This window comes from Dasypus novemcinctus, chromosome 30, assembly GCF_030445035.2.
Source record: "Dasypus novemcinctus isolate mDasNov1 chromosome 30, mDasNov1.1.hap2, whole genome shotgun sequence".
In the NCBI taxonomy this organism is placed as follows: domain Eukaryota; kingdom Metazoa; phylum Chordata; class Mammalia; order Cingulata; family Dasypodidae; genus Dasypus; species Dasypus novemcinctus.
The window spans coordinates 29,137,492-29,162,758 of NC_080702.1; the positions used below are offsets into that span (position 1 = coordinate 29,137,492).

Consider the following 25,267-nt stretch of genomic DNA (forward strand, 5'->3'; position numbering starts at 1 on the left):
TGGCCCGGAGCGGATGCACGGGGCGCCTGGTTCCGGTCCGCCTTCCGCCACCGCGGCCCTGAGGGAGCCGGGCCAAAGAAACCAGGCGGCGGGGAGGCGGCGGCGGCGGCGCCGGCCCACGTGGGGGCTCCCGGTCAGGAGCGCCCGTCTGCGCACGCGCGCCCGGGGTCAGCGGCCCGGCGGGCCCGCGACTGCCGCCCCCTGGCCGCCCGGGGAACTGCAGGCGCCTGCTTCGGGGCAGGGAAAAGGTCCAGGGCTGCTGGACTTGAGCCTTGGCCCGCCGGCCTCCCAGACAGAACACCCCAGACAGACAAACAGACAACGCAGTCAGGCAGAGACGGCCTCCCAGAAGCATAGAACTACCCCAGGAAGCTAAAACGGAGGGACAGGCCCCCAGGTAGCCTCCCCATGCAGACAGATGACAACCAGAGGAAGGTGACATCTCTTTATTGGTTTCAGGATACGCCTGGAGCTGGATCAGCCTCGGGCCCAGGGAGATTGTGGATGACAGGCTCTGGGCACTCAGCGGGGGTGGCATCGGCGGTGGCCCCGGGCGCCGGGGGGCTGTGGGAGTAGCAGCACTGGTCCCCCCGGGGACAGGTGCCCTGGTAAGAGAAGGGTGAGGGTCAAGTCCTGCCCTGGGCTATGCGGCTTCCGCTGGGTTCCTTTCTCAGATGGGAAGCTCACTACCAGCCGTTCTCCCTTCCCCAGATCTCCAGGCCCGCCTGGCCTATTGCCTGCAGCTGCCTGTGGGAGGGCCGGGAAGGGGGCAGCTGGGTGTCCCCCAGCGCGTGTGTGGGTGCCTCACCTCCTTGAACCTCTTGCAGGGAAACGTCTTGAGATGGGCCGCCCGTTGGGCGGGGTCCCCAGCCGGCTCCTTCCTCTTATTCTGGAACATCCTGCGCCTCTCCTCCACAGCTTCGCCCACCGCCTTGCCCCTGCGCGGGGAGCCGGGCCGCTGCAACCCCGTCTGGCCTTCGCCCTCCCCTGCCCCCCAGCCCGACCCGGCCCCCACCCGCGCTGCCGCTCACCCCGGCCGGGCGCGGGGCCGGGGGCCCCAGTTGGCTTCGGGGTTGGCCTGGAAGCGCTTGAGCCTGCGCTGGCGGGAGCTGGGGTTGGCGTCTTCCCGGATGGAGAAGTTGGCCTGTAGCCTGGAGAGGGGAGGGAGAGGAGGATCGGGCGTGCGGGGCCAACCCAGGAAGCCTGCCTGCCTCCCCGTGGCAAGGATGTGCCTCGTGCAGACGGGGCCTGCTGGGTCAGAATTCTTTACTCGGTTAATAAACCTCTATTGTAGGGAAATGGACGTGGCTCAATGGATAGAGCATCCGCCTACCACATGGGAGGTCCAGGGTTCAAACCTAGGGCCTCCTGACCCGTGTGGAGCTGGCCCATGCGCAGTGCTGATGCGTGCAAGGAGTGCTGTGTCACGCGGGGGGCATCCCCGTGCAGGGGAGCCCCACGCACAAAGAGTGCGCCCTGTAAGGAGAGCCACTCCACGTGAAAAAAAAGCGTAGCCCGCCCAGGAGTGGTGCCGCACGCACAGAGAGCCGACGCAGCAAGATGACGCAAGAAAAAATAGACACACGTTCCCAGTGCCACCGGATAATGCCAAGTGGACGCAGAAAAGCACACAGCGAATGGACACAGAGAGCAGACAACGGGGGAAAGGGGAGAGAAATAAATCTTGAAAAAAAACCAAAACCCTATTGTGTACCTACTGCATGCCTACGTTTTTCTCGGTGCTGGGAATTAAAAGAGTGAATGAGGCGGATGAAAATTCTTATCCCTTGTAGAGTCAACACCCTTGCTGTGGCGGACAAGTGACCAGGTGAACTAGAAATAGGCAGTTGTTTTGGGTGGTAGCAGGGAGATGAGTGTTTGGGGAGTCACAGCAGGGTGAAGGGAGGTGATGTGTGCAGACGGGAAGGAGATGAGCTCTGGGGGGGTGGATCAGGGTAGTGCTCCAGGCAAAGGAAACAGCCCGTGCAAAGGCCCTGAGGCCCGACTGTGCCTGGTGAGTTTGAGCCAGGAGGCCCGAGGGGCTGGAGCGAAGTGAGTGAGGGGGAGAGCAAGATGAGGTGAGGGCAGGAAGGGGACAGGGCAGGGCCTGGAGGCCACGGCGAGGACATGACTTTTGGCTCCAAATGAGGTGGGAGCCACGGAAGGTTCTAGAGAGAGGAGGGAATCTGACTGGGGTGTTCCCAAGCGCCTTGGAGGGAAGAGACTGTGGGAGGAGAGGGTGGACCAGGGAGGTGATGGGTAGAGGCAAGGAGGGGTTGTTATCTCATCCGAGGAGTGCGTGTACGTCCCTGCGGTGAAGGGGGTGCGTGTCCGGGCGTGAGCGCCCCGTACCTGGGCTCCACGCTGAGGATGCGAAAGGCCGGGCTGCTCTGGGACAGCCGCTCCCGTTTCACCGGGCACTCCTTCTCCTGCGTGGCAGAGGTCAGAGGTCACGGGGGGTGCCCCCGGAAAACGCCCTGCGGCCCCCCCCCATCCCCGTCCGGGCGGGCCGCCCTCACCCAGCAGCGCATGATGTCCCAGAGGGCCGCGGCGGGGGCGTCCGTCTTCACGGCGTTCTTGCAGGCGTGGGAGAGGGAGACCCGGAAGCCGGCGTGCAGGAGGGCCGAGCTGGGGAGCGGAGGGCGGCCGTGACCAGGAGGCAGGGGCTCCCCGGGGGCCCCGGGCGCGTTTGATCCTTGGGGCCGACGGGGGCGGGCTGGCTGGGGACAGGCTCCCGGGGCCCCTCACCGCAGCTGCAGGAGGCTGGGGGTGCTGCAGTGGATGGTGGCGCTGAGCTGGTCCAGCGTGTAGTACAGGGGCACGTCGGGCAGCTCCTGCGAGGACGGGGGGGGGGAGGAAGTCCAGGCCCCGCCAAGGCGTCCGGGTGTCCCCCCTCCCCCCCAGCCGGCCCAGCCCCTACCTCGGTGACCACGCTCAGGACCCCGCGGATGCGCTCGGCCGTGCGGAAGCGGCTGGGGTGGGCGCTCACGGCCTCCAGGACGCGGCCCACGAAGTCCAGGTCGTGCAGGGGCTCGGCCCACACGGGACCCCCGAGCTGGGGATTGCACACGCGGGCTCCGGTGGGCGGGGGGCTGGCGCTGCCCTGGGGGGGGCCCCCCACACCCACCCCGCCTGCCCCCCCCTACCTGGTGCCGCTGCCCGCAGTGCTCGCACGCGGGAGCCACGGGGGGGCCGCAGGCAGCAGAGAACTTGACCCTGCGGGAGAGGGGCCAGGGTCAGGGGGTGGGGACCCTGGGGTGCGCCCCCCGCCCCCCACCTCGGAAGGCGCCCCGGCTCACCGGCCCCCGGGGGCTCCTGACGCTTTGCCGAGGCGCTGGAGGTGGAAGGTGCCGCAGCCGACGCACTGGAACACCAGGGCCTGCTTGCTGGGGGGGGAAGGGGGAGAGCGCTGAGCCCAGCCCGCAGGCCAGCCCGCCCCTCCCCCTGGGGGGCTCGGGCTCCTTCAGGCAGGCCCCCAGGGCTGGACTGTGTCCTGCCGCTCCCCCCAGGGCCCCAGGGCCCCAGGGCAGGCCGTGCCCTCTCACCCCACCCCCCAGGACAGGGCCCGTCCCCCATTCTCCTGGGGCAGAGCCGGGTCCCCCCATCCTCTCAGGGCAGAGCCCCATCCCCCCATTCTCCTGGGGCAGAGCTGGGTCCCCTCATTATCTCAGGGCAGAGCCCCATCAGGGCAGAGCCCCGTCCCCGCATTCTCCCAGGGCAGAGCCCCGTCCTGCATTCTCCCAGGACAGAGCCCCGTCCCCTCCCCGTTCTCCCAGGGAAGAGCCCTGCCCCCGCCCATTCTCCCAGAGCAGAGCCCTGTCGTCGTCTGTCCGTGGTCCTTGTCTGTTCGTCCCCCCATCTCCCCCCATCTCCCCCTCTCCCCCGTTCTCCCAGGACAGAGCCCCAACCCCCATCCCCCTCCATCCCCCCAGGGCAGAGCCCAGTCCCCCTGATTCCCCCGGGGCAGAGCCCCGCCCCCCATTCCCCTGGGGCAGAGCCCATCCCCCCCATTCTCCCAGGAGAGTCCTGTCCCCCACATTCCCCCAGGGCAGAGCCCGTCCCCCCATTCTCTAAGGGCAGAGCCCCGTCCACCCCCATCTCCCCAGGGCAGAGCCCCGTCCCCCCATCCCCCCAGGGCAGAGCCCCGTCCCCCCCATCCCCCCAGGGCAGAGCCCCGCCCCCATCCCCCCAGGGCAGAGCCCCGCCCCCCATCCCCCCAGGGCACAGTCCCGCCCCCCCATCCCCCCAGGGCAGAGCCCCGTCCCCCCATCCTCCCAGGGCAGAGCCCCGTCCCCCCATCCCCCCAGGGCAGAGCCCCATCCGCTCCACCCCCCCAGGGCACAGCCCCGCCCCCATCCCCCCAGGGCACAGCCCCGTCCGCCCCACCCCCCAGGGAAGAGCCCGTCCCCCCTATCCCCCCAGGGCAGAGCCCCGTCCGCCCCCATCCCCCCAGGGCAGAGCCCCGCCCCCCTCCTCAGAGCTGCCCCTCCCGTGGGGGGAACTACAGAACGAAGAGGACCCCGCTCCTTCCTCAGCCTCCCCCCCCCCTCCCGCCCGCGCACCTGGCTGAGGCCTTGACCTTGGCCTGGCTGGTGAACACGCGGGCGAACACCCGCACGTAGAAGTCGGCGCTGACGCTGAGCAGCGGCACCACGAAGCGCTGGTAGCAGTTGGCGTGGAGGTCCAGGCTGTGCAGGACGATCCTCAGCGCCTGGCAGCGGGGGCGGGCGTCAGCGCCCCCTCCACCCACCCCCGCCACCTCCCGGCGCACCAGCCGCGCCCCTCCGGGCCTCAGTTTCCCCATCTGCGGAACCATCCCTGCCTCTCCAGAGCCTGGTGGTGGGAATGATCCTGACTGCGCCGGCCGTGTGGGAGCAAGATGGGGGGTGCTGGGTGCTACGGCAGGGACCCCAGCAACGGAAGGGGGGAGCTGTTTCCCAGGGTGCCTCCACGACAGGACCCCTAAAGAGAGAAGTTCCTCCTTCCCGCGTGGCTGGCCCCTGCCTTCTTCAAAGATGTGCGCAGCATCCCCGCCCAGGGGCTCCGGCTCTGTCCCCTTTTAAGTTACACGCCCACCCCTGCCATCCCCACCCTGCTCCCAGCAACCCCCGGGCGCCCGTTTTCCAGATGCAGCCCAGAAATGGCCCACCCCGGGCAGGGCGCTTGGGCTCTGTCATCGTCACACTGCCCTGGGAGGCGTTTGCTTTGTGGCTTCCCGTTTCAGACGCAAAAACCAAGGCCCAGAAAGGCAGCGTCACTTGCCCAAAGCCACCAGCGGCGCTGGGATTGGAACCCAGGTCTGGAAAAACTGTCTCAAAGAATGAAAGCAGGTGGAGCTCAGTAGTTGAGCACCTGCTTCACACGTACGAGGTCCCGGGTTCAATCCCTGGTGCCTCCTAAAAAACCAACACGAATAAAGATAAAAACGTAAAAACAATGTGAACACAGCACAGAGCAGAGGTTCCAGGCGCCTGCCTTCTAAAGAAGACGAGCAAGACAGCGAACTGACGCGACAGGCAGGCCCGGCAAGCTGACGCAACAAGAGACACAAGAAGAAAAAACATAATGAGAAATACGACAAAGCAGGGCAGAGATGGCTCAAGTGATAAGGTGCCTCCCTCCCACATCAGAGGTCCTGGGTTCGGTTCCCAGTGCCTCCTAAAGAAACAAGGAAGATGAACAGACACAACAAGTGCAAACAAGGGGGTAAGCAGAAATAAATAAAACACATCTTACAAACGAAACAGTGTGAGAAGGTTGTCAATGGTGGAGTAGGTTAACTGCCCCTGCCCACCCTCAGTGAAGACACAGTCCCAGGATGCCTGCGCCGGGCAATCTCACACAGCAGGCAATTTTGCTGGCTCGAGAGACCCTTTTGTCCTTATCCTGGGGTGGCCCCGGCCCTGGCTACCGGGAGGAAGGCGGCCCCAGGGCCCGTGCCCTGGCTGCCGGTGGGGAAGGAGGCTCACCATCTCGTGACAGGCCCGGCTCTTGACGGCCATAGCTCCGTACTTGCTGTAGCACGTCTCCCCGCTGTTCCCTGCCAGCACTGCCATGTCCGTGCAGGTCACGCACAGCAGCCCTGTGGGACGGGGGCAGGGTAAGAACCCTCTGGACACCCCGAGCCCAGCGCTGCGCCCCAAGACCAGCCCGGCCTCACCTCCTTCGCTCACGGCCTGCACCGCCGCGTCCAGGAAGGGGGCGGGGCTGCCGTAGGGGTCCAGATCGATGACGTCAAAGCGCTCTGCCACCTTTTGGTGCTGGTACATCAGCATACTGGGCAGGAGAGGGCCAGGCTGTCAGCGTGGGGGACCCCGGCCCAGCTCCCCACCCCGGGCCCCGTTCTCAGTGCTCCTGGACTCAGGGCCCTGGGTTCAAGTCCCACCTTGGCCATGGACTAGTTATAAGACTTCCTCCTTGGGCCTCTATCTAGCTGTTGGGGACTGGATCATGGCCCCCACAAAAAGCCACGTCCAAGTCTTAATCCACCTCCTAAGTGGGTGTGAAGGCAGCAGTAAACAGGGCTTTTGGAGACAGTAGTCATTTGTGAAGAGGAATCTTCCAATATTAGATTGAGATGGGGCCAAACGAAATCACGGTGGGCCCTCTTCTGTGTGACTCAACTCCTTAGAAGGAAAGCGAATCTAAACAGAGGCACAGAGAACTGAAGGGAGAAGCAGCAGCCAGGAACACAAGCCAAGGAAACCCCAGGATTACGGCCAGCCTCCACAATTCGGGAGAAAGCATGGCCAGATGAGACCTTCAATTTGGACTTTGAGCCTCCAAAACCGCAAGAGACTATACATCTCCATTGTTTAAGCTTGTGTGGTACTTGTCATAGCAGCCCAAGCAAACTAAGATAGCCTCTCCAACAACAACGATAGTAATAACTGATACTTATACACCACGTATGTGCCTGGTACCATTCTATGTCGCTTACGGGCGTTTTGACTCTTCTGATCATGAGTTAACCCTCTGGACCATTCCACAGGCTAGGAACTATTGTTACTTCCCTTTGCAGGTGAGGAAATACAGCAGCTGGCTGGGGCTGTAGTTTGCCAGTCCCCGTATTAGCATGGCCTCTGCATTAGAAAGGAAACTCCCGACAGCCAGTTTTGTTTGTTTTGTTCCTGGAAGAATTCTCCGCACTGAGAACAATGCCTGGCGCATTGCAGACACTCAATATAAACCCGTTCATTGAAATGAATAAAACAAGTATGAGCAGTTTAGCCAACCATGGAGATAATGACGGTACTTGTCCCTCGAGCTACCCCTGTAAAACCACTGGCCTTGTTTCACAGACAAGAAAACGGAGGCTCAGAGAGGCTAAGTCACTGGCCCAATGACACACAGCAAGGACATTACAAAGGCAAAGATTTGACCCTAAGCAGCCTGGCTTCAGGGTCCTGTCGCGAGGCTCTGGTGGCCTGTACCTACCGGGCATCTGCCTGGCTGGGCTGTACGAGGTGCGCCACGTCGTTGAGCTGCACGTTGCGGCGCATGAGATCCACGGCCTGGGCGGAGGCATCGTTGGCAACCACCGATCGGAGCCCAGGCACCTCCCGGGCAAAGCGGATGGAACGCAGGCCGGAGGCTGCCAGGCCCTCCAGCACCCGCAGGCCCTCCTAATGGAGAAAGCAGGAGCCCCACTTGTATGGATGCCTCTTCCATTCTCTGCTGAGTCCCAGGGGGCTCCCACCACCCACTCCTAAAGCTCTCCCGCTCCAGGAGCTCTCCTTCCTCAGTCACCCACTGGGCCCCAGGGCTCCCACCTCTTCTGCTCAAGCCCCACCTCACAGATCTCCCCTACAGCGGCTGTACGAGGTTGGTTTCCTGGGGCTAGGTTTTCGCCCTCCTTCAGCTCAGCCTTGTCCTCCTCTTGCTCCGACAAGTCCACGACCACCTTTTGCACGTCCTTCTCACCTGGCACCTTGACTGCAGCCACCAAGAGGCACGAGTCAGGGGAGAGCAAAGCCCCATCAGGAAAACCTCCCTTCCTCTTCATAATACAGAAGAATCATGCACGAAAATCTTCCCATGGGGAAAGGCTGAAGGAACAGAGCCCAGGGCCTGCTATGTAGCTGGTAACTGGAGTCTTTCTGGAGTTGGGAGATGGGAGTGGGGCAGGGAAAACTTTGCACCAACCTCCCTATCCCCCCAGCGGCAGGAGCCTGGGTCACCACTCACTTTGGATTCCTTTGGCCCCAAGCTGAATGCGTGCAAACTCGGTGATCACAGCACATCTGGTGGGAGACGGAGGATCAGCTCACCGCCCCTTCCCCCTCACTGTCCCTCTGCCCCTTGCCCATGCCGGGCTGACCCCTGACCCCTGCTCACGTCAGGTCCCGATTGAACTCCTGCACCGGATTGTAGAAGACCTCGTTGGCGCTGGGGAAGGCGATCTTGGCGGCCCCTTCGGTGATGGTCGTCTCCGGGGCCTCGGGTGGGCCGTTCTCCATCGCTGCCGGGTTCTGCGGCGCTTGCCGCTGTCCCTCCACAAACCGGGATCTACAGAGACTGCGAGCCGAGCGGAGGGTGGGGCTTAGCCACAGAAAGATGCTCGTGCGGGACATCCACGGGCGCCTCTGTCCGCCAGCTTGGTTCCAGCAATGGGGGTGGGGAGCCCGACGTCAGAAGATTAAAGCGCTGCGTTCCGGGGCAGCCCGTGGCCTATACATCTGAAAAGTGAGAACTAAGGAGACCCTGCGGCCCCGGGACGCTGACACCTGGCCCCTGCGGAGCCGGAAGCCCTCGGAGCGGGCTTGTCCCCCTGTCCGAATCGCTCCCCGCGTCATCCAAACCCTCCTCACCTCTTTTTGCTACCCCGAGAACCGAAATAGCCGGCGCGCACGTTTCCTGGATCAGGACCTGGGCGCCGCCATGTTGGCCCAGTGGGAGGGCCGGTCATATGACCAGATTCAGTCAATCAGCGGGGCCCCCTACAGTGGGCGGCTGGGACCAAAATACACGGCGCAAAGGAAGGGCGCTGAACCTGCAGTTGCCGATGGCCTTAACACAGCGGCCCGGCTGAGAGGGGAAGCATGGCACCGGCTCGATTTCACAGATGAGGAAATTGAGGCTCGGAAAGGGGGCGAGAAGCGGAGAGCTCCCACCCCTACCGATTGTCTACTGGGTGTCACACAGCTGTAGACACGCTGTTTCAAAGCACTTTCAAACGCAGCAGGGAATAACCCAGGCCAAAGAATCGCGTTTTCTGCATTCGAGGCCCAGTCCCACCGCGTGCACTGAGCAATTTAGCTAAGTTCCCTGGGCCTCCCTTTCCTCACCCTGCCCTGGATCGAGCAAAGATTCGAGGATAAAACACCTGCTAAGTGTGCAGAGCAGCCGCTCTCGCTGGGAAAGCCTCAGTAGACACTGCCTGGTGAATCAATGAACGCAGGAGAGCGGCGTGGGCCGGCTGCCTGGGTTCGGGCCCCAGCTCGGCTGGCAGCTTGTTCTTAGGTTTCGGTTTCCCCGATCACAACCTAGGCAGACTTTTTTTAAAAAGAAAATTTATTTTATTTATTTCTCTCCCCTTCTAGGCAGACCTTTTTAATTCTCGTCCCTGGTTTGTGATGAGAATTAAACAAGTTAGTGCAGGTGAAATAACTCAGCCGGCGCCGCCTAAATCATCCTAAGCACGTTCGATTTTGTTGTCGCTTCTTGAGCCCGGGTTTGAATCCTGGCACCCGCCACCACTTTCTGACTGTGCACTCTTTAGCAGGCAATTTCGTCTCACTGAGCCTCTCTTCTTTCCTCTGCAGTGTGTGTAATGATTCCGACCTAGAAGTGTTACTGGTTAATTGCGATCAATTCCCATAAGGAGCTTGAAACCGTGCCGAGCCCGATAAAGAGCGGCCATTATTGTTTCCGTTACAGGAGACCAGCCCAAAGTCGCGGGGCTAAAAGGTGGCGGGGCCGGGATTCGAACTCGGGGAGCGGAAGTGAGGTCGGGACCCGGCGGGGAGGAGCGAAGAGACGGAGCGGGGAAGCGGCTCGGCGCTCGGCTGGCCGCGCCTGGGGGGGCGGGGCCTGGGGCGGCGCGCGGGCGGGGCCGCGGCCGCTCTTCAGCGCCCGGGCTGCGGCGGCGGCGCGGCTAGCGCTCGCTCGGCGCTCGGCTGGGGCGGCCTGGCCCACAATGAATGGCCGCCGCGGCTGCCGCTGCTGCTGAGGCGGAGGCCGCGGAGGCCGCGGAGGCGGAGGCCGAGGCCCCGGCGCAGGGGGGCGCGCCCCGGGCCCAGGCCCGGCCCCAGCCGCCGCTGCGGAGCCCGCCGGGAGCCCCCGGAGCGCGGCCACGGCGCAGGTGAGGGGGGCCGCCCCAGGCCCCGGCCCAGCCTCCTCCCGCCGGGGCGACCGGAGGCTCGGCCGCCAGGCCGGCCGGGGCCCGAGGGCCGAGGGAGGGCCGGGGAGGCGGCGGTGGAGCCGGGCCCGCAGCCTGCCCCGGGGCCGGGCCGGCGAGGGTGGGGAGGCCGGGACCCCGCGGGCGGGCCTTGAGCGTCCAGCCCCAGGCCGGAGCGCGAGGCCTGGGGGCGGCGGGTTCGGCCCCGAGAAGCCCCCCCAACTCTGGGCGGGGGCGAAGCCGGGCCGGGGCCAGGGGCCCGGGGCCCCGGAAAGTTGGGAAGGCCGGAGGAGGGAAAGTGAGGAGGCGCCGGGGGAGGCCGGTGGGGGAGGGGGAGGAGGCGTCGGGCCCTGGGGCCGGCCGGGTGGGGGCGGAGGCGAGGGCGGCGTGGCCGGAGGGCCCGGGCCCGGGGGGAGGGGGGCGGGGAGGGCCGGGGAGGGGCTGGGCCTGCAGGTAGACGGTCGGGGCGCCCGAGGAGGTGGGTGGGTCAAGTTACAGGCCTGGGGGCGGCCGAGGAGGAGCCCAGGAAGTGGGACAGGGTGGGTCTGGGGCGGAGTTAGCAGCGGGTGAGGGCGGCTTCGGGCGATCCCGGCGAGGTTGGCGGGGGTCACGTGAGGTCAGGGCCCGGGGAGTTGGGGAAAAGGGGGGGGGGGGGGAGGCGGCTGAATCCGGGATGATCAGGGAGCGTGGGGGAGAGAGAGAGGGAGACTGTGGGCTAGGCTCGTGGGGCTCTGGGGTGGGAGCAGGTCGGGAGAGGTGAGTGTGATCTGGAGACCCAGGTGTCCCCCCTTTCCTGGGGATAAGATGTGAGCTCAGGGCCAAACCTGGGAGGACTCCTGTGGCCTCCACCCGAAGCGTGAAGCTGCCGGGTCTGCTTTCTACGCCTTGGGCAGGCCCCTGCTGGCTGTTCTCAGGCGCTGGGCAGCGGTGGGTGTTTGCGTGGGCAGCTCAGGGAAGAGCCTGGAACACCTAGCTCAGGCGTCTTTGCTAACCACGGTGGGAGGAGGGCTGTCCCTCCGGCGCCCTCACCCCTGTATCTGCAGGGAGGGAGCCCAGCGGTCGTTGCCCTAAGTATCCCGGGAGCCTGTGTTCTCTCCCCACTTTCTGTGCCCCGAGCCTTGAGGCTCAAACCTAGGGGATGGGGACCCAGAACTCTCTCCAGGGCCACCATTTTCTATCGGAACTTTCCAGGCACCAGCTCGGGTTCCTGTGTGCACCTTGTCTGGCGGTGAAGAAGCTCTGGTAATTGTGTCTTGGAAGCACCTGCTGGGGTGAAGGCAGGTCAGAGGGGACCGCCTCGGGCACCCACCCCCTGGCCAGGCCTGTGCGAGGTGCTGTGCTGAGGCTGCTGGTGGGATGAGCTCATTGATTGCTCACCACCTTCTCCCACAGACGAGGAAGCCGGAGCCCGGAGGGGGGATGACCGACTCTCGGGCCAAACCTGTAGCGCCTCCAAGTTGGCTTTTGCACTGATCCTGATGGACTCTCCCTGGCCCCAGGCCTCTTCCCCCCGCTGCCTATCCTGTGTTTTCTTAGTGGCCTGGGGACTGGAACCCTGGAAGCTTCTTTCTTCGAGGCCTGGTCACAACTTCCCGCTGTTGTTTCCCCTTCTGAGAATTAAAAGGTCAGGGGTGGTGGAGCCGGGATGGCGGTTCTGGAGCTGGAGCCCGGCTCTGGAGCCGGGTTTTGCCTGCTGGCCCAGACTGTCTTTTTTTGGCTCCGGCAGTCCTTCTCTGAGCTTGTTTGCAAGGCTGTCACCAAGGCGTCCGCAGAACATTTGTTTGGGCTCCCTAGCATCCTTGAGTGGGGGCGACAGGCTGCTGGGGTTGAGTGGCACCGGTCAGATTCTCTCTCTCTGGGTTTAATGATGGGTTGTCACCCTGCTTCTTCCCTTTCTCCCAGTCCACCTGGGTCCCTCCTCCCATCATCCCAGCCTTCCAGGTCCTCTAGGGCCTCGGCTGGACTCTGGGCAGTGGGCAGCGGCTGGGTACCATCTAGCAACACAACGAAAACAGCGTCAGGAGGAGTTGGTCGTGACGTGTGGATGGCGAGAAGAGGGGCACCCTCTTGGCTCGGGCAAACGCCGGGTGGTGAGAGCAGGCCTGCCTCTGTGGAGCCAGAGAAGGGGCCGTTAAAAAACCAGCGCTCAGGGAGAACTTCCGTCTCCAGGCCCTGTCCTGGCCCGGGGTTCCAGGGGCGCTGAAGTAGTCTGGTGGCCAAGAGCGACGGGTTCTCGGGCCTTTCACCCCCCGGGCGCCGTCTCTGTGCTAGGAGCTGGGTGAACAGCCGTGAAAAACATCCAAGCGCTGCTCTCAAGCCACTTCCGTTCTAGTGAAGGGGACGGAGAGCCACGAGACCAAGCGACAATCTCTTCTCTCTCTGAGTGAAGATAGTCCAAGGAGGTGAAATGGTAGTGAGCCTTGGGAGTTGGGGTGGAGCACCTTAGACCCGCCCCTCAAGGAAGGCTCTCTGGAGAGCTGAGAACTGAATAGGAAATCTGCCTCGAAGGGGTGGCGGCGGGGATAGGGGAGCGTGCTCTCGGCAGGGCAGGCAGCAAGTTCAAAGACATTATTGAGCATGTGCCAGGCTCACGCTAAGTGCATCGGGCCTCTTGCCTTGGCGCGGGTGGGAGCGAGGGACCACGCTAATGGAGAGTGGGAGAAACCCTTCGTACGACTCCCAGAAACGAAGCGCCCTGGATGGCTCTGTCGCCTCCAGACTCGAGTTCAAGCTCCGTGGCCTGCGTCCAGGCTCTTTCAAACTCTGCCCTCTACGCCCCCGTGCAGGCAGCCGGGAGCCACGGCAGGTTCTTGAGTAGGGTGGCGAGGAGACCTGAGTTTCGGCTGGTCTTACAGGACCAGTGCCTGAAAGCATGGGGGCTGGCGAGAGAGCCGTGGGAGTGGCCCAGGGAGGCCAGTCTCCTGAGATTGTCGCTGTCCCCCTCCAGAGCCCACGATGGGGAGAGGGAGGCTGCCAGGGGCCCGGGTTGAGGCGATGGTGTCTCCAGGGCTTGAAAACGGGGGTGTCTGCCAGGCTCCCTTCCTCCCTGCCCCTCCTTCTCCCCATCCCCCTTCCGGGGCCCCGGGCTGGGGAGCCCTGGGAGGGTGCCGACCGTAGCTCTCGTGCCCATGGCCTGGCAGCCGGCGTTCCCAGGCCCTGGCTGAGGCCAGCACCGATCTGCCCGTGGGATCGTTGAATCCTTGACAGAGCGGCGGGGTGGCTGCAGCGATTTCCCATTTCACAGTCGGGGAGGAGGCCAGCGGGCACGTGGTGACAGAAACACGGTTTTCTGGGAGTTTCGAAGATGGAGAACTTCAATCTAAGTGGGAAGCTCTTTTAACGATTTCAGTCCAGAAAACAGTAAGATTGAAGCTCTTTATCATGTCCTGCCAAGACTCTATGTGGACACCCCCCCCCCCCCAATCTCAGCAAGCCCCATCCTCAAGTGGCCAACCTTCCTTCGCGTGATGTCCGCAGAGGTCGCCTCAGGACCTTTGCACTTGCCAGTCCCACCACCCTTTGCATGGCGGCTGCTCCCTGGTCTTTCTGGACTGAACACAAATGGTGAGGGTGTTGGGGCGCCCATGACCCAGAAAGGTGGGCTTGCGGTCAGTGTGGGGGTGCCGCAACGGGGTGGGGAGCCCTGCCGTGAGGACGAGGCAGAGCTGCTGTAGCCGATGGCCAGATGGCGGGGGCCAGGAAGGAGCGAGTGGGCGGGAGGGGGGAGGGAGAGGCAGCGGGTATAGACTGCTCATTCCCAGCGCCGAGCTGAGGAGGAGGGGGAGGAGGGGGAGCCGGGGCGTGGGGGGGTGCGGCTGGCGAAGGAAAGAGGGTTCCCATGGGGGCCCCGGAATCCCCCCCAGCCTGACCTTAAGGGACTGCCTGAAGCCCTGGGGCGGGGGCTCGGGGGCATGCTGCCTCCCTGGCCGGCGCCCTGACCCCCTTGCCACGCCGGGGTCAGGCTGCCCCTTCCCGAGCCGGCTGCAGGCCAGCGGGGCTCCCCGGCCCTGGCCTCCCTCAGGCTTGGGGTGGACGATGTCCCGTCGCCGGCGTGCACGTCACTTCGGGAGGCTTCGCCAGCTTCCCTGGACCGTCACAGCCGGGCCTTTGGCACAAGCGCCTGCAGGTTGGCGACCGCCCGCGGCATCCTCTGGCCTCTGCCGGCTGGAAATGCCGAGGTCCCTTCCCACGGAGCCAGCAGGTGCTGCTCACACCAGAGCTTCCCGGCGGCCTCACGGGCGGCTGCCGGGAACCCCAAGGGCAGCGCGGCCAGCGCCGAGCGGCTCCCTGACCAGGCCACGGAAGAGGCCAGTGGAAGAGGGTGCCTGCTGTGTCCAGGCGGCCCGCGCCCCTGCTTTAGTCATGTCAACACAGGGGGGCGAGGAACGTGAGTTAGGGCGGGAGAGCAAGGCCCACTTCTCAAAGCCCGTCCTCGTGTGTGGCACAGGCCACCTCTGCGTGCCGCCTCCTTGCCCGGCCGGGTCCCAGGTGCCAGGGACCCAGCAGGGAACAGAGCAGGCAAAAAAGTCCCTGCCTCGTGGGGCTGGCCCGAGGCAGGGGACCCAGCTGCCTGCTAGCCGGTGGGGAGTGCCCGGAGGAAAGGGCCTGCAGAGTTGGGAAGCGGGAGAGCTCTGTCTCGGCAGATTTTGGAGAGGCGCCCGGGGCAGGCAGAGAAAGCACCAAGAGCCGAGGCTGTCTCGGGGAGCATGCTGGCCCCAGAGACCGGCCGGGAGATCTGGAGGGAGGTGGGGCCAGCCTGCCCCGGGCCCCGCAAAGGCGCAGGGACCACGGTGACGGCGGGCGCTTCTGACGTCCAGGGCGATTCCCAAGCAACGCGGGCCAGAGCTCAGCTTTGCGGACGTGAAGGTGGGATGACCCTTGAATTCCCTGGCGTTTGGGGGGGCTCCGGGGGGGAGTGGCTGGTGACAGAGGGCGTCTGGAGCCCTGGCGCTGGGTGATGTCAGGCGGACAGAAGTGGGCCGGGGGTGGCACCTGGTGCCAGCCCAGGCCTCCGTTGCTGTCAGGAGGGCTGTGCTCGCCAATCACAGGGCTTTGCACGCCGGGCGCGGGGGGCGCCTGACTCCGGCCCCACACCCATCCGCAGCACCCTGCTAGCACGGCCGTGTGTCCCAACGCAGGGCCTTTCGCAGCCGTGGCTGCCCCTGGCTCCCGGGGCACTTCCTGCCACGGACAGGCGCTTGGCAAATATTTGCGGAGCGCCTGCTGGGAGGTCATGGAAACCGCGTGCTGTGCCCTTGCCTCTCGCCAGCCTCCTGTTAGCCGGGCCAGCAGCTCGGGGCGCTGGAGGGTCCCCTCTGCCCTGCCTGGGGCCGGGGCTCTCCCGGGACCTCCCCGCCCCAGCCGCAGGGGGCTGCACCAGGTCTGGGGGAGAAATGGTCCGGGTGTGGGTTTCTGCGCTGGGGACGGTAGTCGGATGGGAGTTACGGTTTCCTCAGAGGTGAGCCAGGGCGCGCGGCGGGCAGGGGCCTGAGAGCCGCCCGAGGCCTGGCTGGGGCTCGGTGGAGGGCCGGGCCTGGCGGGGCCAGAGCCCGGAGCCCCGCGGTGATTCCCAGGCCCCGGCCGGGGCTCCCGCGCTCCACCCCCTGCCCGGACTAAGTGAGGACGAGCGTGGGAGAGGGGCTGCGTGCCAGGCCCGGGCCTGACGGAGGCCAAAGCGGGGGGAGCAGCTGTTCCTTCTGAGGCCCCCAGCGGGTGTCGGGGACCCCTCGCTGTGGCCCTGGGCCCCTCACAGCCTCGACCCCGCCCCTCCCTTCTCGCCGGGCACCTGCCCCCACCCCCACCAGGAGGCAGTTTGCAGTGCTGGCCCCTCCTGAGTCTCTGCGCCCTGGGGTCCCCACTGGGAAAGAGGGGTTGTCCACACACAGCACCCCTCGTGCTGAGCAGAGTTAGGGGCTCCCCACAGCCCCGAAGCCTCTGCCACCCCCCCCCCCCACCACGTCACTTACTCTACCTCCATGGTTTTTTGCCTTCCCTCCGCCATTTAACACCTTTAAAAATACTTAGGGAGTCTTTCTCTTTGTCCTGAGGAATTCCGTCCGGGCACAGCCGACCCAGATGCCTGCCCTCGGCTCGGGGGGGGGGGGGGGGGGTGTTAATCGTACACCCACCCGCATACACAAGCGCGTGCACACGCGGATGCCCTAGGCTCCGGGTCTTTGTGGTGGGTCCCCCTGCAGCCCTTGTCCCGACCCCTGCCTGCTGCAGACACGCCGCGCGGCCACCCCTGCACCCCGCGCCCCACAGAGAAATGGCCTTGCCCGCGGCGGTCCCCTCCTAGAGCCAGCCACCCCCGCCACCCCGCGGCCGCTCCCCGGGGAGGACCTCCCGTGCGCCCCTGCGGCTGCCCGCCCGCCCCCCACGTGCTCAGCCTTCCCTGCTGCTGCCAAGCTGGCCCGAGCCCGGGTCTCCCCGGCCCGGAGCTCCCGCTGCTCCCCCTCGCAGACAGACCCCCACCCCGCTCTCTCCAGCCCTCCTCTGCCTCCCCGGCGCCTGCGCCTTCCTCAGCAGTCACTGCCACCAGGGCGGCCCCCGACGACGCACTGCCCTCAGCTGGGGTTAAAACAGCGCCCTGGGGAGGGGGGCACGCGCCGCCCCTGCTCACAGCATGTCCGGGTGCAGGGTCCATCGCAGCCCCTCGGGGCAGGGTGGACGGACAAGTGCCCCTGGCGCAGGTGAACACACCGCACCCCGGAGAGGGGAGCCCACGCAGTGCCCGTCCTGCCTGGGGGAAGCCTCCCCCTCGAGCCGGCGATGCTGGCAGCCTGGCAGGGGGATCGGGGCCGCCAGCACCCGGGAATGGGGCTCGCTGGGAACTGGCCCTGCCTTGGGGCCTCAGTTTCCCCCGCTCATCGTGCAGAAGGCCAGGGCTGAGCCTCGGCTTCGGGGAGGAGCGCCATGCTGCCTTCTCGAGGCCCCCTGGCGACCCTCAGTTGTCGTTTGTGTGGATGACAGCAAAAACGATGAGAGGCTGTGGCCACAGGGCACCGCGGGCGTCAGGGCCCAGACGGAGCCTGGCGCAGGACCAGACTGCACTTCCGCCGGCCTCGGTCTGCTCCAGGAACGGAACCAGCCCTGGCCGGCCGCGAGGCTCCAGCAGGCTCCGGCCTGCCGGGCGCGGGCTCGTCTGTCCCTTGTCCCCACGGCCCGGCCCTGCGTCGTGGCAGCGCAGTCAGGGCAGCCTCGGCAGCCTTGGGGCCCGGCAGGTTGGAGCGGGCACAGGGGCCCCTGCGGTCACGTTTCACCCGCCCTCCCCTGCTTTGGGGGTGATTCACATCAGTCAAGTGTGCGGTGGGCTTCCCACCCAGTTGACTGATTTTTAAATATTTATTTCTGTGCGAAGGCACAACTCCCCAGATCATCCAAAATTCTGGAAGGCCCAAAGCGGAGGGAGGCCTGACAAGTCTCCGCTGGTTCTGCCCGGCGGGAGCGCGGCTCTGGCGTTCTAGCAGCTTCAGGAGGTTAGAGTTCACACACCCCACAGCTCACCTGTTTCAAGCGCCCCATCCAGTGGTTGTCAGCGTTTTCACAGGGTCGTGCAGCCACCACCCCTCCACACGTTCTCACTGTCCCCAAAAGAAACGCCGCTGCCCCTCGCCTTAGCCCACCCCTCCCCGCGGCGCCAGGCAGCCACCCATCCACTTTGTCTCCGGATTGTCCTCTTCTGCCTGTTCCGTAACCGTGGGTGCACGTGGTCAGCCGCGATGGCTTTCACGTGGCGCCGTGTTTCCGAGGCTCATCCGTGTCGTAGCATGCGTCAGGACTTCTCCTTTCCTGAGGGCAGATACTAGTCCGTTGTCTGTTTACCGCACGTTTTGCTTGTCCATTTTTCTGTCAGTAGACGTCTGGGTGGCTCCCCCCGGGGGTTGTAATGGATAGGGCTGCTGTGCGCTTCCGTGTCGAGGTTTGGTATGGACGTGGGTTTTCTCTTCCACCCAGGGGCGGGATCGCCGGGTCAGAAGGTAATTCTGTGTTAAACTTTCCGGGGAACCCCCAAACCGTTCTCCCCAGCGGCCGTGCCACGCTCCGTTCCCCCGCGTCGGCGCTGACAGGTGGCTATCTACCCGGTGGCCCGGCGGGCATGGCGCTCCAGGGCACCCCGCTTTGGATGGGCACTTCCTGCCGGCCGAGCAGCTTCCCCGGTGATTTCAGGGGCTTAAGTAGTCAGCCAACAAGCCGTGGGGGCGGCTCGTGAGCCAGAGGCGCCCGCCCTCCACGCTGGCGCCCTTCAGAAATGCCCGATCCACGCAGGGCTGGTCCTGTGGCACCGCCCCCGCCTCCCGTGCCCCCCCCTGAGCGCTTCTGGCTCATTTACCGTCAAGCAGGCGCGCCTAAGAAACACCTTCGCCCCCTCCCCGGCCCAGGACAGTGCGCGGGCACCCCGATCCGCCGCGGGCTCGGCTCACCTTAACGGTACATCCCGAAGCCAGCGCACGCCGGCGCGTAGGCACTGCTCCAGGCCGTCCTCACGGCCCCGACACGCCCCGCGGGTCCTTCCTTCCCTCCCGGCAGAGGGCCGGGCGGGCCGCGCCTGCCCACGGAGCCCGAGCGCCCCCCTCTCTTGTCTCCCTGTCCCCCGCGCAGCCGCCGCCATGGCCCAGACCCTGCAGATGGAGATTCCCAACTTCGGCAACAGCATCCTGGAGTGCCTGAACGAGCAGCGGCTGCAGGGCCTGTACTGTGACGTGTCGGTGGTGGTGAAGGGCCACGCCTTCAAGGCGCACCGGGCCGTGCTGGCCGCCAGCAGCTCCTACTTCCGCGACCTGTTCAACAGCAGCCGGAGCGCCGTGGTGGAGCTGCCGGCGGCCGTGCAGCCGCAGTCCTTCCAGCAGATCCTCAGCTTCTGCTACACGGGCCGCCTCAGCATGAACGTGGGCGACCAGTTCCTGCTCATGTACACGGCCGGCTTCCTGCAGATCCAGGAGATCATGGAGAAGGGCACCGAGTTCTTCCTCAAGGTGAGCTCCCCCAGCTGCGACTCGCAGGGCCTGCACACCGAGGAGGCGCCGTCGTCCGAGCCCCAGAGCCCCGTGGCGCAGACGTCCAGCTGGCTGGCCTGCGGCACCCCGCTGCCCCTCGTGTCGCGCGTCAAGACGGAGCAGCAGGAGTCGGACTCGGTGCAGTGCACGCCGGTGGCCAAGCGGCTGTGGGACAACGGGCAGAAGGAGGCCGGGGGCGGCGGCGGCGGCGGGAGCCGCAAGATGGCCAAGTTCTCCGCGCCGGACCTGGCCGCCAGCCGGCCCTCCCAGCAGGCGCCGGCGGTGGCGGCCACCGTGGCCGGGGCAGCGGCGGCGGCAGCGGCGGGGGGCGTGGCGAGCGGGCCCAGCACGTCGGAGCGGACCAGCCCGGGCACCTCGAGCGCCTACACCAGCGACAGCCCCGGCTCCTACCACAACGAGGAGGACGAAGAGGAGGACGCGGCCGAGGAGGGCGCCGACGAGCAGTACCGGCAGATCTGCAACATGTACACCATGTACAGCATGATGAACGTCGGCCCTGCGGGTACGGCGCCCCCCCCCAGTCCCTTCCCCCCCCCCCTGCCCTGGCCCGGGTTCCCGCTGGCCCCGCCGCTCACGCCGCCCCCTCTCTCCGCAGCTGAGAAGGTGGAGGCCCTCCCCGAGCAGGCGGCCCCCGAGTCCCGCAACCGCATCCGGGTGCGGCAGGACCTGGCGTCGCTGCCGGCCGAGCTCATCAACCAGATCGGCAACCGCTGCCACCCCAAGCTGTACGACGAGGGCGACCCCTCCGAGAAGCTGGAGCTGGTGACAGGTGGGCCGGGCACGCCGCGGCTGCACCCTCGTGGGCAGGGGCACCGACAGCGGCTGGGCACCCCACCCTGGCAGGGGCGTCACTGAGCTTGGGCAGGTGGATGCCCTGGCCCCACGTCCGACCCCCCAGAGCCTGTGTGGGCGCATGCCGCGTGGGGCTAGGTGTTGTTTCATTTCCCGGGGTGGTCTGTCTCGCCGTCTTTGTGCACTTCCATCATGGTGACCCAGTGCGTCCCAAGGTATCCCCTTGTGGTTATTTTCCGTGTACACCTCCGGGGCATCACTGCCCTTCAGGCGCTGTGCTCCCCTCACCACAGTCGCAGCTTTCCCTGCGCCCCAGACACAAGACTGCGCCCATTTAGGCGTGAGCGCCCCCTCCCTGCGCCCTTCAGACCCCAGCAACCTCCGCTATGCCGTGCGACCCTCGCTACATGCCTGCGGTGGAGGTTTCGCTCAAATGGGTCACACACTCTGTCCCTTCGCGCCTGCCTCCTCTTAGCATTTCTCGAGGGTCCCCCGCGGGGTGGCATGTCCTTCCCATGGCTCAATAGAACTCATGTTCGGGGAGTGAGTGCGACGGCTGCATCCCACCCACCGCCCGGGCGTCAGCCTGCTCCCCACGCGCCTCCCGTGGGTGGGCGCCCCCCCCTCAGTGGAACGAAGGGGTCTCGGGGCCCTGAAGCGCGGTCCCGCGGCGGGCGCCTGGGGCTGCGCCGGGCCGGGGGCCATCCTGCTCTGGTCGGCCCCCCAGGCACCAACGTGTACATCACGCGGGCGCAGCTCATGAACTGCCACGTCAGCGCAGGCACGCGGCACAAGGTCCTGCTGCGGCGGCTGCTGGCCTCCTTCTTTGACCGGTGAGGCCTAGCCCTAGAACCCTAACACTTAACCTGAACCCTAACTTTAACCCCAGAACCCGAATCTTAACCCGAACTGTAACCCTAGAACCAGAACCCTAGAACCCTAACCCTAACTTTCTTTGACAGGAGAGGCCTAACCCTAGAACCCTAACCTTGACCCTAACCCTAGAACCCAAACCCTAACCCCAACCCTAACTATAACCCTAACCCCAACCCCAACCCGGGGTGAGGGAGCAGGGGGTGGGGGAGCCGGGGGGCCCTCTGACGCCCCCACGTCCGCCCCCGCAGGAACACGCTGGCCAACAGCTGCGGCACCGGCATCCGCTCCTCCTCCAACAACCCCAGCCGTAAACCACTGGACAGCCGCGTCCTCCACGCCGTCAAATGTGAGCCGGGGCCCGGGGCCGGGTTTCCGGAGTTTGGTGTCAAGAAGGGTTCTGAGGCAGACTCCACGAGGCTCGTCGGGAGGGGGGCCGCAGCGGCCTAGAGCTCGGCGGTGGGGGGGTGCAGGGGAGTCCAAGACGGCATCTCCACTTGGGTTCCCACGGGATGACAGCCACACCTTGGGGCCTGACACATGGAGGGGGACCCACGCATCCCCCCCACACCCCTCACGCAAGCTGATCTCCGGAAAGTATGTCCAGATTTTTGCAGGAAACCTCCCGGGTTTTTACATTTCTGGCGAACGACCCCAATGTCTAAGGGCCACGGGCCGAGCTGGCTCGGGTGGGGGTCAGGCCGGCCCAGCCGCCGTCACCTGGGCCCCAGCCACCCTGGGGAGGCGTGGGGAGGACGGCGAGGGCCCTGCCCTGAGCACCCCCACCCCCGCCCGTGCAGACTACTGCCAGAACTTTGCGCCTAACTTCAAGGAGAGCGAGATGAACGCCATCGCGGCCGACATGTGCACCAACGCCCGCCGCGTGGTGCGCAAGAGCTGGATGCCCAAGGTCAAGCTGCTCCGGGCCGAGGACGACGCCTACACGACCTTCATCGGTGACACGGGCAAGCTGGAGCCCGACATCATGGGCGTGGAGCACGGCTTCGAGGCGGCCGGCCCCGAGGGGGACCCTGGCCCCTCCGCCGAGGCCCTCCCGTGACGCCCGGGCGCCCCCCACCACCCCGACCCGCCACCCATCATCTTGATCACGAGCTACTGTCTGTCCCCGCCCGCCCCCCGCCCCGAGCGGGGAGCTGCATGCTCCCAGCCCCCCGCCCCCCCTCCCTCCCAGCCCCGCGTCTCCCCCGCAAGCCCGCGTGCGGGCCAGGAGGGGGCGGGCCAGGAGGGGGCGGCAGGCGGGATGGGCTCTGCCTTCTCCCAGCTAGGAGTCGCCGCCTCCACCCCAGGCCTCGGGGAGCCCCGCCTCGCCCCTCAGGCACCTTCCGTGGGGCGGGGCCGGGGACCCCTCCGCCACCTGGCAGTGCTTCCACGTTTCCAAAAGCGCCTTCCTGTCCCCTCGGCCTGCCCCTGTGCCTGGGGGCCAGGGTCGGCGAGGCCCCGGGGACGGCCCCTCTGCCACCGAGGAGAGGGAGGCTCCGACGCGGGGCCCCCGGGGGCCGGAGCGGGCAGGAGGGGGCAGGAGAGGGCAGGGACCAGAGGCCCCGGGGCCCGGGCGGGCTGCGTGAGTGCACGAGAGTGAGTGTGCAGGCTTTGTTTCTCAGACAGATGAAGAGAAGGGGCAGTAGGACCAGGGGCAGGCAGCGGGCGGGGGGCCCTGCCCTCCCCCCCCACCCCCCCGGCAGGGTGCCCGGCCCCGACCTCCCCTGTACATAATTTTTAAAACATTTTTTTAGCTAATGAAATATTGAAGTATAAGATTCCTTTTATTTTTCAAACCAACGGGACTGTGTCTGAGGGGTCCCCCTCGGTCCCCGGGGGCCGTGGCGGCTGGTCAGGGCGGGGGTCGGGTTCCCGGGCAGCAGGCTGAGTGTGCGCGCGTGCAGTGAGGGTGTGTTTTGGGGGGCTGTGGGCGCAGGGGCTGCCTGCATCCCGCCCCACCCCCGAGCGCCCGAGGGGGCTGGCCTTGGCAGGCTGGCGGCCTCCACCGTGGGGGCCGGCGCGGGGCCGCCCCCTCCCCTCCCCTCCTCCTCGCCCCTTGCGTGCTCGAGGGGGCGTGAGCGCGGAGGGGTCTTTTCTGCTCCCCGCCCAGCCCCCACTCGGGGGGTGGCCCTGCTTCTTTCTCCCTCGGGCTGCCCGCCCCCCCCCCCCATCTTACCCACCCTCCCCTGAGCCGCGCGGGACCCTGCGACTGTCCCGTCTCACCTGCTTGTTGCGGGGGGTGGGGGGGCTCGGCCCCCAGAGCCCCCAGCTGCCCCCTGAATGTGTGTGTGGGGGGGAGGAGCTGACACCCCCAGCTAAAGCACAAGCACCTTAGTCACCCCTCCCCCGCCCCAGCGTGGCCCCCAAAGCACAATATCCGGTCTCTGGGCAGCAGGCGGCGCCCCCCCCTCACCGGCAGACCCCAGAAGGAAGCAGGGGCGGGCTCGGGGACCGGGGCTTCCTCTCCCCTCACCCCCCACCCCGAAACCTGGCAGGCCCCTGCCTGCCCCAGCCCCCCAACTTGGCCTCAGGTGGGGCTTGTCCCCGACCCTCCCCGGCCCCTCGTGTCCCTGGGCTGGACGGCGGGTCCCAGTGGTTTCAGGGAGCCCAGGAGGCGCCCCTGGCTCTCGGGACCGCGGGGGTGGGGGTGGGGGTGGGGGGTTGGGGGGGGGAGCCGGGCAGGGGTGCAGGGGAGGAAACTCCTGACCAGGAGAGCCAAAGACAGGGTCGTGCCTTACCCCAGGAGCCACCCCTGCGCCCACACCCCCTGCCGCGGCCCGCTGCTTCTCATACCCCCCCCACCCCCGGCCCGCCCCAAGCTGCATGGTCCCCCCACCCCGGGCAGCCGTGAAGGAACACGAGCGGAGCGGGGACAAGACTGCGGGGTCCCACCCCCCCCAGCCGCCCCCACCTCTCACAGGACGGGCACGCCCGTCGGCGCGAAGTGCCAACGCCCGCCCCCCCCATCCCCCCACCCCCGGGGCCCCTAAGTGAGATTGCACATTGACTACTGTAAGGGCAGGAGGGACACTGGGAAATGTGAACCGCGAGGAAATCAGTGACACTGACGAGGAGAATAAACTAAACGCCTTTGTAACCGCGCCGCCGCACGCTGCTCACTGGTCGGGGCCGTGGGGGGGGGTTGGAGAGGGGGGCGTGTTGGAACCCCAGGACCCCCCATCAGGCCGACGGGGAAACTGAGGCTCAGAGCCGGCCTGCAGGCGCACACTTCAACCCCCCCCCCCCAACTCGAGAATGTCCCAGCACGTGCGCTATCTGGCTTCTCTGTGCTGAGCCCGAGGGCCTGGTCCTCCTAGCCCTCCTCAGCCCCTCCTGACACCCCAAACTCCAGAACGTGACCCGAACGTACTCACAAACCTGTGCTCTCGTCGCCACCGCCCCCCCCCACCCCGTGGTCCGCTCCTGTCCCACAGTTGTTTCCGCCTCCCCCATTTCAACGTGTCCGAAGAAGACGCCCCCAAAAAGTAGGCACCCCAAGTCAAACTTGGACCGTTCTCTCTGAAAACCCCCAGGAGAGCTGGGTCCTACCACGTGAGAAAAGAGCCCCTTGCCTTCCGTCCATTCAACCCTCTTTCCAACAAAATGGAACTGGTAATTTACCCAACCCTGGGGTCCATCAAGTCAAAAGACCTTTGGGGTGAGCTGGAGAAGCCCAAGCCGCGCCCAAAGGGGCCACTCAGTGGGGGGCGGACAGGACTTGCAGGCGTCCATGGAGAAGTGATCACCGGGTGGCACTTCAATTCACAGCGTACATTTCCCCATCCCCGGCTCCACGACGCAATCCCGCGAGGTTTGCAAGTGCCAGCCGTGCCACCAGCTAACAGGTCACCTCAAGCCACAGGAATTGTCTGAACACGAAGGCCACTGCAGGTAAGCAGAAGTGGCATCTGTCTTCCAGAAGCAGAAAATGACAGCTTTTAACCCTGAGAAAACTCAGAATTGACTACCCAGGATGGAAGGAGGAAAAACCTCTACTATCAACGTTTCTGGGTTAAAAGAAAAAAAGGAAATCTGTTCCTATTTGGCCCATTTAAAGATCTGAGCTAGCAAAACTGATAACCTTGTGACACCTGGCACTTGGCCACGTGTAAAGGAGGAATGGGGGAAGCGGCTGTGGCTCAAGCAGTCGGGCTCCCGTCGGCCATACGGGAGGTCCAGGGTTCGAGGCCCAGGGCCTCCTGGTGAGGGCGAGCTGGGCCGTGTGGCGAGCTGGCACAGCAAGATG

General features: G+C 65.9%; 2 protein-coding genes across 5 annotated transcripts; one reads left to right on the top strand and one right to left on the bottom strand.

The window, feature by feature from the left end:
• Window positions 1-431: 431 nt before the first annotated feature.
• TRMT1 (tRNA methyltransferase 1) lies at window positions 432-8,897 on the bottom strand. 2 transcript variants are annotated; one of them, XM_058290490.1, is made up of 17 exons: window positions 8,811-8,897; window positions 8,338-8,678; window positions 8,188-8,243; window positions 7,793-7,935; window positions 7,438-7,625; window positions 6,161-6,276; window positions 5,970-6,082; window positions 4,563-4,711; window positions 3,300-3,386; window positions 3,147-3,216; window positions 2,921-3,055; window positions 2,749-2,834; window positions 2,520-2,628; window positions 2,353-2,429; window positions 1,032-1,151; window positions 809-938; window positions 432-605 (listed from the first exon to the last, which is right to left on the bottom strand). In XM_058290490.1, the coding sequence occupies exons 2-17, from the start codon at window positions 8,571-8,573 to the stop codon at window positions 456-458; spliced, it is 1,965 nt and encodes a 654-aa protein (XP_058146473.1). In that variant the 5' UTR covers window positions 8,574-8,678; window positions 8,811-8,897; the 3' UTR covers window positions 432-455. The 2 variants fall into 2 exon arrangements, with proteins under 2 accessions (XP_058146473.1, XP_058146475.1); XM_058290492.1 differs by having other exon boundaries at window positions 8,338-8,517; window positions 8,811-8,892.
• A 1,267-nt stretch (window positions 8,898-10,164) lies between these two features.
• Window positions 10,165-24,122, top strand: NACC1 (nucleus accumbens associated 1). 3 transcript variants are annotated; one of them, XM_058290574.2, is made up of 6 exons: window positions 10,165-10,303; window positions 18,941-19,858; window positions 19,952-20,125; window positions 20,876-20,981; window positions 21,273-21,370; window positions 21,822-24,122. In XM_058290574.2, exons 2-6 carry the CDS (start codon window positions 18,949-18,951, stop codon window positions 22,079-22,081), a joined length of 1,548 nt encoding a protein of 515 aa, XP_058146557.1. In that variant the 5' UTR covers window positions 10,165-10,303; window positions 18,941-18,948; the 3' UTR covers window positions 22,082-24,122. The 3 variants fall into 3 exon arrangements, with proteins under 3 accessions (XP_058146557.1, XP_058146559.1, XP_058146558.1); XM_058290576.2 differs by lacking the exon at window positions 10,165-10,303 and adding an exon at window positions 15,523-15,797; XM_058290575.2 differs by lacking the exon at window positions 10,165-10,303 and adding an exon at window positions 15,523-15,719.
• The last annotated feature ends 1,145 nt before the right edge of the window (window positions 24,123-25,267 follow it).